The sequence below is a fragment of the Lepisma saccharinum genome, chromosome 15, assembly GCF_977018435.1.
Source record: "Lepisma saccharinum chromosome 15, izLepSacc3.1, whole genome shotgun sequence".
NCBI classification, from domain to species: Eukaryota; Metazoa; Arthropoda; class Insecta; order Zygentoma; family Lepismatidae; genus Lepisma; species Lepisma saccharinum.
In genome coordinates, this window is record NC_139243.1 from 53,442,790 (window position 1) to 53,453,851 (window position 11,062).

Sequence of the window (11,062 nt, forward strand, 5' to 3'; positions counted from 1 at the left end):
ACGAATCGAACGAAAGTAACTGGGCTCGTGAACCTGGTGAAACCAGTTATTTTTACAGACTTATGGGACGCTCTAGACGAGAGCGCAGGCGCAGCGTTTTGTTTATAAAAATTTTCCGCATGGCGTCCAGCGGAAGGCATTTCCTTCTGACAGAAATACACTCTACTGCGGGTACTGTTACTCATTTTAATCACATTGTAAGAACAGTTGAGGAACACTCACCTTGTGCATGTTGCTTCATATCACTCTGTTAAAATTATACAATTTCCGAACTAGTGCATCATGCACCCGCGGTGTCTGCAGGCAGCAGACGATTCTCACTGAACAAACCAGCTTCCTGACCCGTGCGTTTGGTAAATCTCGTTCTTGCACGAGACGCACGGAATGCGACTTTTGGGACAGCATAATGAACCTCACGAAACGCACAGATGCACTTATGGAACGGCCAGTTGCCATAACTCGTTTAACGCGTTAAACTCGTGCGACTTTCGGAACGGGCCCATTGTACATCCAACATATCTAGCGTTTGCACGCCCTCGATATCACTTTCCGCTCTTTTTATATTAAAAAACAACTGCCTGCAGTCGAAGCGTCAGTATCGTGAACCAGGATCAGGCACCAAAACGGTCGCGAATGGCCGATCAGAAGATAAACTCGTTTTGATGTTCCTAAATCGCGATCAAGTGTTGAACCGTCTTCGTGCAATGGAATTTTCCAGTGATCCTTTCCCGATCCGAGTTTAAAATTTGATCTTCGTTCGTGCATACGGCCATACGGTGATTAGATTCCTTTACACAAAATTTCTAAGTAAGAATATTATGGAAGGCACCTGCCCCCTCTTGCATCCCCGTGCGCACGCCTATGGTTCGTTGCCATGCCGATATCCCTTGCAAAAGTTACAACAAACTCTTCACCAGAACCGTTCATCGGGCAGACGACAGAGCTACGCGGGAATGGGCAGCAGGTGGAGACCAGGGGGCGAAGAGACAGAAAAGCGCGTGAAACAAATCCTCGCCTCTGATTGGATAATTCAACTGGATGTGACATAGCTGTTTGTAAAAAAATTTCTCGCTGCCCGTACCCAGGATTTTTAAGCCGAAATGGGGACTTTAGAAACGCACCCACTCTAGCGCATTTTATTACGAAGTTTAGCCGTTTAGCGACTTGTGCATTCAAATTGCTGGCAACACTGTGTATCATTGAGGAAAGTAGAGATCAATATCTGGCAACATTGTTATCTACAATGGCGAACATGTCATTAGAACAGATGATGTCGTCTTTGGTAAAATGCGTTAATTTTGCAGCAATTAAGCACAGAAACCAGAGAAGAAAGGACCCAGAAAAAACTCCCTATATCAACCATCCTATAGGTATGCTTAGATTAGAAAAACACCTTTTATGTAACAAGTGACAATTCGAGAAAAACACGATACTGTTCAAAACACTGTGGTATCTATGACACAGGTGTCTGGGGTTGTCGAAACAGTTCATAGAGCCCCGCCCACCCTTAATTGACATCGTTCATTTGAAGGTACAACATAAACAGAAAGCTTGTTAATGTTAATTTTATTGTGGTACTAGTCTGCTATTCCCGGGGACAGATTTCTTCATTTTTACAGAAGAAAATAAGTTCCTGTAGCATTGTCTAACATCTGGAAGGTGTTTTGTGTGATGTGGGAATGTTTCATAGCGGATATTCATGTTCTTTGTTGAAAATTAATTCTCCGACGGACAATGCCGTTTGGCGCGTACACCTTCGTACATCTTCCAAAAATTAAGGACTTTATTGTGAGATCACACAATATAAACTTTGAGTAAAAAATTCCCCCTAGCGGCATGAGTTCATAATACCGGACCACTCTCCAATTTCTATGAAATTTCGCATACTCACTAATTGAGACCTCCTAATCATGAATCTGCATCTAATAATTGGCGGTCAAGCATGGAAATTGTAAAATAACGTGTAGACGTTGTAGAATAACCTTGTTAAATACGACGATGATTCTCCATACAAAGCAATTGAGAACCATGATTCTTTCGCAATTAGCTACAACCTTTCTTGTCGCACAACAGTTTTCCTACCTTGTGTTCTGACATCAGACGAGGAATGCCTACGAGGTTAGGTTAGGTTCCATTAGCATAAATACAACGAAGCATTATTATTTACTCTAAGAGAACTAAACACACTAAAATTGAAAAGCTTTCTGCCTTGATGTCAGAACACAAGGTTGGTCAAGTATTGTGCGACAAGTGAGATCCAATTCGTTACGCTGTCTTCAGCGTTGCCACACTGTTGCGTTCTCAGTTACATTGTCTTCAGCATGGAAGAATGCTGGGACACACACGTCACACGGGGAATGCCTACGAGGTTAGGTTAGGTTCCATTAGCAAAAATACAATGGAAAAATATTATTTCGTTTGATTAGGTAAGTTTGGCAATGGTGTATTGCATGCTGATTTCTTCATGTTGGGAAAATGGCATCTTCCGTAGAGCTGCTGTTGTTACGGTAGGGTTACGTTACGTTAGGAAAACATAGTTTATTTCGTTTTTCTCTACATTTCCATATTTGACTGCCAATTATTACATGCAGATTCATGATTAGGAGGTCTCAATTAGTGAGTAGGCGAAATTTCATAGAAATAGGAGAGTGGTGCGGTATTGTAAACTCCTTCTGACCATAATAATAACAGTAAACTTGAAATAAAACTTGTTTATTTTCAATCGTTTATAATAGGTATTATTATTTTTATTACTATACACGTTTTATCAGTGGCCTAATCTCCCTACAAAAATTTCTGGCGATGCCTATAATCGGTAATACTTTACTACAAGAGATGAACCATAATTTTCTCTTGGTTTGAGAACAAGGAATCTGTTATTAATAACTAAATATAAAAGTACAGTCATGTGTAATTATTATGTATTATTCTTTACCAAATTCACAAGAAAGGCACTTAAATTATGAAAATTGCAAGTGACATAAACAAGTAGTGTAAATTTTAAGCCTTTTTTTTAGTTCACATATATTTTCTGTTGTTGACGATTGTCTGTTGTTGACGATTGTCTTATTAAAAGTCTTGGTTTCACAGCACTGATTATTTGTCTATCATGTTCAGTCATAATTTCTGAGGTTAAGGTGAAATTAAACTTGCAATGTAATAGCAGCACATTCAGCATAAAATTTCCCATGTATTTAAATGGGAGAACAATTGCCCATCAAAAGCGTGGGGACACAACAGGGGTGCTGACTCCCTACAATAATTTGCTTTGACCGTGCCCATTCTGGGAAATGATCGTGGAACCACAAGGACGTGGGTTGCTTGATAGGAATATTCTTTTTTCAGAGGGGAATTGCGAGCAAGGCATTTTTTCCACAACAGATTGCTTCCCAGTGCCGGACCTATAAACTGCAAAACCCTACATTGTGGGGGGAACCTGGGGATGAGCATACCTTTTGGAGGCCCTTCCCATGCCCTTTATATACTCAAACATTTTTTTTCGTTGTTAGAATTTACTGTCTAGAAAGAAATAAGATTTTTTTTGTTTTTTAAAAAAACAAGATGTTAAACAATAAACATAAATTGCTCAGAGCAGAGAAGACCACATGAAGGTGTAAGGTGAAAGGATTTGGGGAGCCTAACCACTGTACCCCCTCGAGAATTACGTCAATTTTTTTTTGACAGATTTTAATGTTTTATGCAAGGAAAGCACAAACAACGGAGATATTTGATCACAAAGTATGACCCATGTAAGTTAAAACCTGCAATTTCGGAGTACTTTCGCAGCTTTTTGTTAATAAAACTGTTGTATGCACACTAAAATAGTGAAAGAACATTCATAAAAATCACTATCAGTACCTAGCAATCCTAACCTAACTACGTAATATTACAGCTGTTGTTGTGGAAAGTTGTTTTGGATGCTATATTCACTTGCACGAAGCCTTCGGGCTGTTCTGCTACATGGTAAAGTAGCACGCTAAGGTAACAGACATACTTTACTTCACAACAAAACATTTCCACTAGCAAAAATCGACTGAAATCGTTCATAAACAACATAATCTGCATAAACTGTGCAAAGCATTTCACTTTCTCCAGGGGGTACAGTACCTGTGGAAGACAGGAAAATACTGAAGAAAAAAAGTACTCACAAAACAGCAGAGGCAAAATTGGAGATGTTAGCTGATGAACTGTACAATTTAAGGGAAGTCGGTAATTCAGTACCTGAAGGTTGGGCAAAGAGGCATATCACTGAATACTTCCTAAGCTCCAAACATGCTGTGGACAGTTTGCGTGGAACAAACAGCAAACTTAAGAAATGTTTACATGACATTTTTGCAAAGAAGTGGTCTTCTTGAGATAAAACTTTTAATGTACTTATGAAATTTTCAACACATTAAAGTACTTATATGTATTTTTAACATCTTTGATGCTATTTGTGTGTAATAGAAGCCATGTGTACGAGGTGCATCTAGAAGTAAGTTCCAATTAGCCATAAAATATAACAAGAACATCAGTAGTAATAAACATTTATTGCATTACTACAGTTACTCATAACCTATTTTTCAACATATTCACCACAATTGTTCTGACATTTGTAGTAGCATGGCACTAAATTTTATATGTCCGTGCCATGTATGTCTGCCATTAATGACTGAAACTGTCTGTACGGCAGTGTCGCTGTCAAAACCTTGTCCTGCCAGAAACTACTTCAGCTGATGGAAGAGATTAAAGTCCTTAGCCATGAGGTTCGAGCTGTTATGGAGGGGGAGGTCAAAGATCTCCCACTTGAAGTGATGCAAAAGAGCCCACACACGCTCAGCTGTTTGGGATCGTGCACATTGGCCTTCCGTGAATTGTCTGCACCATCGTTTGACCATACTGGTCTATATACCTCACACAACCACCGGTGGATCTCTGCCGGCATCAGCCTCTGAGCTGAGACAAGACTAGTCAAAGTTTAAGATACCTTTTTAACCTTATTTCCTCACATTTTTAAACTTTCACTATTCTTGTCTTATCTCCTAATGAAGCCATATGATGTGGTGAAAGCCAGAGGAAAACAGGGAGTATGTGCAAATACTGGACTTCATTACTTAGTGATGGATTTATGACTGGCGAATATTGGGTTAAGTGAAAAAGTGGCATTTTAGGTGCATATCACCTTAGGTGGCAACGCTAGCAGGTTGAAATTTTGTCAGCAGATGCTGCACATGACTAATTGACAAATGACAGATTGACATGGCATCAGTCATCAGATGCCTAATTATGACCTTTCGATAATTTCTCCTATATTTTTCTCACTGAAAAGTAGAATTCTACAAAAAATTTAATGCTGCCTTCCACTAGTTATTTTTTTCTGTATGGCGTAAACTTGAATGTTAAGCATTGAAAATATCTCAACTGATAAAGCTTTACAATGCAGAAAACCTGGTGTAAATATCTCTTATGGTTTTCATGATATAAATTTTCAAAGTTTGGGTTGAGAGACTTTTGAAACCTACTGTATCTTGGAATCCAGTACACAAGGACTAAACCTTATAGTAAGGTTCGAGTTCAGTTTTTACTACATCCTGAGAAATATTATTGTGGTTTATTGAGTTCTTGCTTTGTGGTTTATATGAGTTCTTGCTCTCTGTTATAGGAGCAAAGGGCAATGATTCCTTTCAGTGAGGTGAAGTGAATGCTGACAAAAATGAATTAGTTCAAATTTTCACCACCAGGTGGAAATGTGGCACTGATACCTAGTGCACAGTTAACAACATCCTGCTGTTGAGTCATTGTGCTGTCTTACGCTTCCAAAGAGTTCTTCCCGTTGATGGCATGCATACTGAACAATTCTGTACTGACATAAACTAAAGTTTTGAATGTCCGATTCTGGTTTTGTTAATTCAGTGCACCTGCTGGTGAAAATTTGAACTATTTTTTTCCATCGGCATTTGCTTCCTTATTGTCTCTATAGCCTCTGTACCAAGTTACACCACAATCCGTTGCTCTAATGGGCTCCAGAGGGTTCCGAGTTCGGAAATTTTAATTCTAAGCACCACATTTCCCACAGGTGGTGAAAATTTGAACTCAATTTCCATCAGCATTTGCTTGCTCATGGTCTCCATAGCGTCTCCCACTTAAATCTTATGTAAATTGAGAAGGAAGTTGAAGCTGCCTCATATATCTAATTATTATACAGGGTGTTGCATTTACAATGCAACCCAGAGTTTGTGATACAACTTTTGAACCGGAAGTGGTATCCTTATACCAAATTGAAGCCTTGTTCATGCATATATTTTTAAACTGGGGAACAATGATTGGATTTCATTAGTGTCCACACAGTGTTGCCAGATGTAACAGGAAGTGTAAATTAATTGTTTTTCAAAGCTTAAAAAATGGCACATAGCACACATGTACGGACATGCCGTCAGTAATTTTTAGTTTGGTAAGGTGGATTAGCTCGGCATCTATGGCAGTGAAAAAGGAAATGTTCATTTCTACCGATAGCCAATCGGATGAGGGGGAACTGGGAAAAATCGTTGTTCTTAGAAATTAAGACTGTGCATTGGCAACACTGCTGGTGTTTAAGTGCCAAAAAAGGTGTGTTTCGAAACTATACATCATGCAATTACTGAAGACGATAAAAAAGAAACTTGGAAATTTGCATGAAAATAGTGTTACTTACATGCACCTGGCAACCATGCTATGGATCAGGAATGGAATTTTCAGCTTTACAGCAGATACTGGAAGTGCCTGCCGTTTTCATCCAAACACAGGTTCACCATGTTGGCAGCAACTGCACAAAGACTAGAAATGTTAATATTCTCAATGGCTCCGCGAATATTTGTTTCCAGGTCTTTTATAGTTCGAGGATTATTTTTGTATATATCTTGCTTGAAGTAACCCCAGAGGAAAAAGTCAGGGGAGCGACTGGGTCATAAGTCTTTGCTTATTATCCGGTCACCAAAAAAGTCGTTCAACATGTCTAACGTTTCATTTTTTACGTATGACATGTTGCCCCATGAACAATCACGTTTATCAATATCCAGCAAATAAAATAAATAAATTGCGTGATAAGTTCATGGTATACTGTGCCACCGACTGTAGTGGAAAAAAAAAAGTCTGACTATTCGGTGCCGTGACATTGCGCACCACACACCTACCTTTAGGGGATGTGGATTGTCAGTTGACCAGTATCTGGAATTCTGACTGTTGACATAACCATTAAGATGAAACCAAGCTTCATCGCTGAAGAACACCTTGTCCAATACAAGTTCTTGAACAACCTGTACCTTATATGCGCATAGGTGCACCATTTTTAAAGCCCTGTAAGTTGTCGTTGTTAGTAAATTTGCTTGTGCCACAAGCTTACATACAGATTTCCTTGGTGATTGTGAAATACGCTGTTGAACAGTTCCAAGAATCTCTTGCATAAGAATATGACTTTGTTTCTAGTTTTTCTTTTTTTTTTCCGTGTACGGATCACATCTGACGAAATTTTCAAACAAGTCTACATATTGTTGTCTTATCTGGAAGACTAGCATTGGGAAACTGTTCTTGAAATTCAGCTCTCACTGTGGCATATGAATTTGAACGAAAATAATGTTCAATGATGAAAACCTTTTCCTCTGTAGAGTACATCATTGCACCAAACAAGAATAACTTAACAGTAAATCAATAAACACAACACAAAATGAACCTTACAAGGAGACCAACAACACTCAATAACAATACGCACTGCCGACGGAACACGACTGGCCTTTCCTCTGTTTCTTTCCACGCAGGGGAAAATGTAATCTCATCGCATGTTGCCAGGTGCATGTAACACATGAAAATTTCCAAGTTTCTTTTTTATTGTTTACAGTAATTGCATGATGTATACAGTTTTGAAACACACCCTTTGTGGCACTGAAACACCAGCAGTGTTGCCAATGCACAGTCTTAATTTCTAAGAACAATGATTTTCCCAGTTCCCCATTAAAGATGCCTCATCCGATTGGGTATCGGTAGAAATGAACATTTCTTTTTTCACTGCCATAGCTGCCGAGCTAATCCACCTAACCAAACTAAATATTATATGCCATTTTTCATGCTTTGTAAAAAAAAAAAAAAAATCATGTTATATCTGGCAACACAGCGTGGACACTAATGAAATCTGATCATTGTTCCCCAGTTTAAAAATATATGCAGGAACAAGGCTTCAATTTGGTATAAGGATTATGTGTGTACCACTTCCGGTTCAAAAGTTGTACTATCCCCTACTCCGGGTTGCATTGTAAATGGATCACCCGATATTATACAGACTGAGTATTGCATTGTTCTCTGTACCAGGTGTTGCCTATATATTGACCGAGGAAGGAAGCATAATGGATCCAACCGTTATACAAGCTGCTGTGCTACATGACACCGTAGAAGATACAGACACCACCTTCGAAGAAATAGAGGAAGCATTTGGGAAAAAAGTTTGTGATATAGTAAAAGAGGTGACTGATGACAAATCACTACCCAAAGAAGAGAGAAAGCGACTTCAAATCGTGCATGCACCCTCCAAGAGCCACGAAGCGAAGTTAGTCAAGTTGGCTGATAAGCTGTACAACCTCAGGGACCTGGAAAGGGCCACTCCCGAAGGATGGTCAGAAGAACGAGTTCATGAATATTTTGTGTGGGCCAAAAAAGTTGTACAAGGATTACGTGGTACAAACAGTGCACTAGAGGGGCTTTTGGACAGTTTGTTTGCTAAGAGAGAAGTATTGTGATAAAAATGTTTCTTCTAGTTAATGTTAAGTGAATAGTTGATTACCCACATGTAAACAACAAAAGTTCCACACTGCTTGTGGAAATAATGCCTACGAGGGTCACTATTTATATTTTGAGCCTAACAATGAAAAAACAGGAATTTGGCATTGAAAACTGCTTTATTGTTTTTCGAAGTATTCTCCTTTATGGTCAATACACTTTTGCATTTGTTTGAACCATTTGTCAAAGCAGTTTTTCCAATCTTCGAGACACCTCCATAATATGGTTTTTGAACGCATCAACGGTGTCTTCCGCCGATGAAAATCGTTGTCCACACAATTTATTCTTGACATTCAGGAACAAGAAGAAGTCATTGGGTGCCAAATCAGGAATGTACGGCGGATGACCCATCAATTCGATTTTTTGACTGTTCATAAAGTCGGTTGTTAGACGAGATGTGTGACAGCTGGCATTTTCTTGATGAAGAATGATCCGACGGCGTTTGTTTGTTTTCCGTATTTGACCGAAGACCTCTGGCAAACAAATTGTTGTGTACCATTCAGAGTTGACCGTTCTACGTTCCTCTAAAGGCACAGTTTCCATATTTTTCCTGAAAAAACAGGCAACCATTTGTTTCGATGTGCTTCGAGCGCGAACAACTTTTGTTGGATTGGGTTCATCTTGAAACACCCATACAGTCGACTGCTGTTTACGTTCCGGCTCATATGCATATATCCATGATTCGTCACCTGTTACAATCTTATATACGTCTTTTGAAGCACCACGATTGTATTTATTGAGCATTTGTTTGCACCAATTGACGCGAGCGTCTTTTTGAGTTTTTGTCAAATTGTGTGGGATCCAACGAGAACATACCTTTCTCACAGCTAAATGATCATGTAATATTTTATATATGCTGTTGGAACTAATGCCTATGGTTGCCTCAATCTCACAGTATGTCACATGACGATCTTGCAGTATTAGGTTTTGCACAGCATCAATGTTTTCTTGAACAACAACTGATTTTGGACGACATTCGCGAATCTCGTCGGTGAGCAAATGGCGGCCACGCTTAAATTCGTTATACCAGCGTTTCACAGTGGCAAAGGATGGGGCTTCATCGCCAAATGTGGAAGTAAGTTGATCGATGCACTCTTGTCTTAGTAATCCACGTCGAAAATCGTAAAAAATCATCGCACGAAAATGTTCACAAGTTAATTCCATTTTATTGTTGTCACGCAATCTCCAAGGCAACATAAACAACACAAATCAAACTATTGACAAAACATTTCAAGTACGTTATGGTCAATAATGCCAGACGATTCCGTGCAAACATCAAATCGCGCCTAACTTCAATCAGTGTTGCCAAGGCTCAAAATATAAATAGTGACTCTCGTATCATTGATTACCATCTCATTCACAAATGACGGGGGAGCATCATTAAAATTGATAGACAATTAAAATCTTCCACAAGAAATGTGGAACTTATATTTTTTATGTGCGAGTGCTTTGTTACTATTCTTGTAGCATTTTAAAATGGTTGTGGTTCGTTCATCAAAAAAAAATTAAAATGAAAAGTACAAAACTTTGAGATAATAAATTTGGCATATAAATATTCTACATTTTGTATTAACCCTGACATGTCGTCACATACTGGTGTAGGTGGCAATGCTGGAAGTGTTTTCGGCAGGAAATTTAATTCTGCAAGCTTTTGAATAAAATTTTATATCTCAGGAACTACAAACGCTAGTTACAAATTATACCTAATTTTCTTCAGTACAGGTTAGGCTAGAAGCATATGACTGGAGAAAAAATCATTATCAAGTTGAAAAAAAAAAGAAATTTAACAAACAACTTATTTTTACGAAATTTGAACTTCCATCCGGCCGCCATGTAGGCAACACCAGGACGTGAGAGTTCAAAATGGTAGCTGCACATTGCCTGTTATATGTTCCATGGAGGGTTGGCCAAAAAAAAATCCGGATTAGGAAAATATACTATCCCGATTTCAGAGGGTATCTGAATTTCGGATAAAATCTGGATTTCAGAGGGAATCCGGATTTTGGATAAAATCCGGTCAGGATTTTGGAGCGAGAAGAATTATGGAGGCAACATAGGTTCTGGAAGGATAACGGATTACAGAGGGATAGCGAATTTTGGAGGGAAAACTGATTTTGATCCATATTTTCAATAATTGTCTCATGAATTTATACTCTAACCTGCCAACCCAATGCATTTAGCAGACTAATGAGACTATGGTGTCTGGACTTGCAGCCAGTACAATTCTATGTGGAGCTTTTTTGTGGTTTTGTGATATGCCCATGTGTGTTTGTGTTTGTGA

General features: G+C 38.8%; 1 protein-coding gene across 1 annotated transcript; it reads left to right on the forward strand.

Annotated features, from left to right (window-relative positions):
* The first annotated feature begins 1,243 nt into the window (after positions 1-1,243).
* On the forward strand, positions 1,244-10,518 carry Mesh1 (Metazoan SpoT homolog-1). Its single transcript, XM_083136445.1, has 2 exons — positions 1,244-1,370; positions 8,317-10,518. The coding sequence occupies exons 1-2, from the start codon at positions 1,244-1,246 to the stop codon at positions 8,739-8,741; spliced, it is 552 nt and encodes a 183-aa protein (XP_082992571.1). The 3' UTR covers positions 8,742-10,518.
* Positions 10,519-11,062: the final 544 nt, after the last annotated feature.

Bases quoted from the DNA above. Each gene is read 5' to 3' on its own strand.
- Mesh1 (XM_083136445.1), top strand. From the start codon at position 1,244: ATGGCGAACATGTCATTAGAACAGATGATGTCGTCTTTGGTAAAATGC. The intron at 1,371-8,316 runs GTATGCTTAGAT...TCTCTGTACCAG, and splicing joins CTATATCAACCATCCTATAG to GTGTTGCCTATATATTGACC.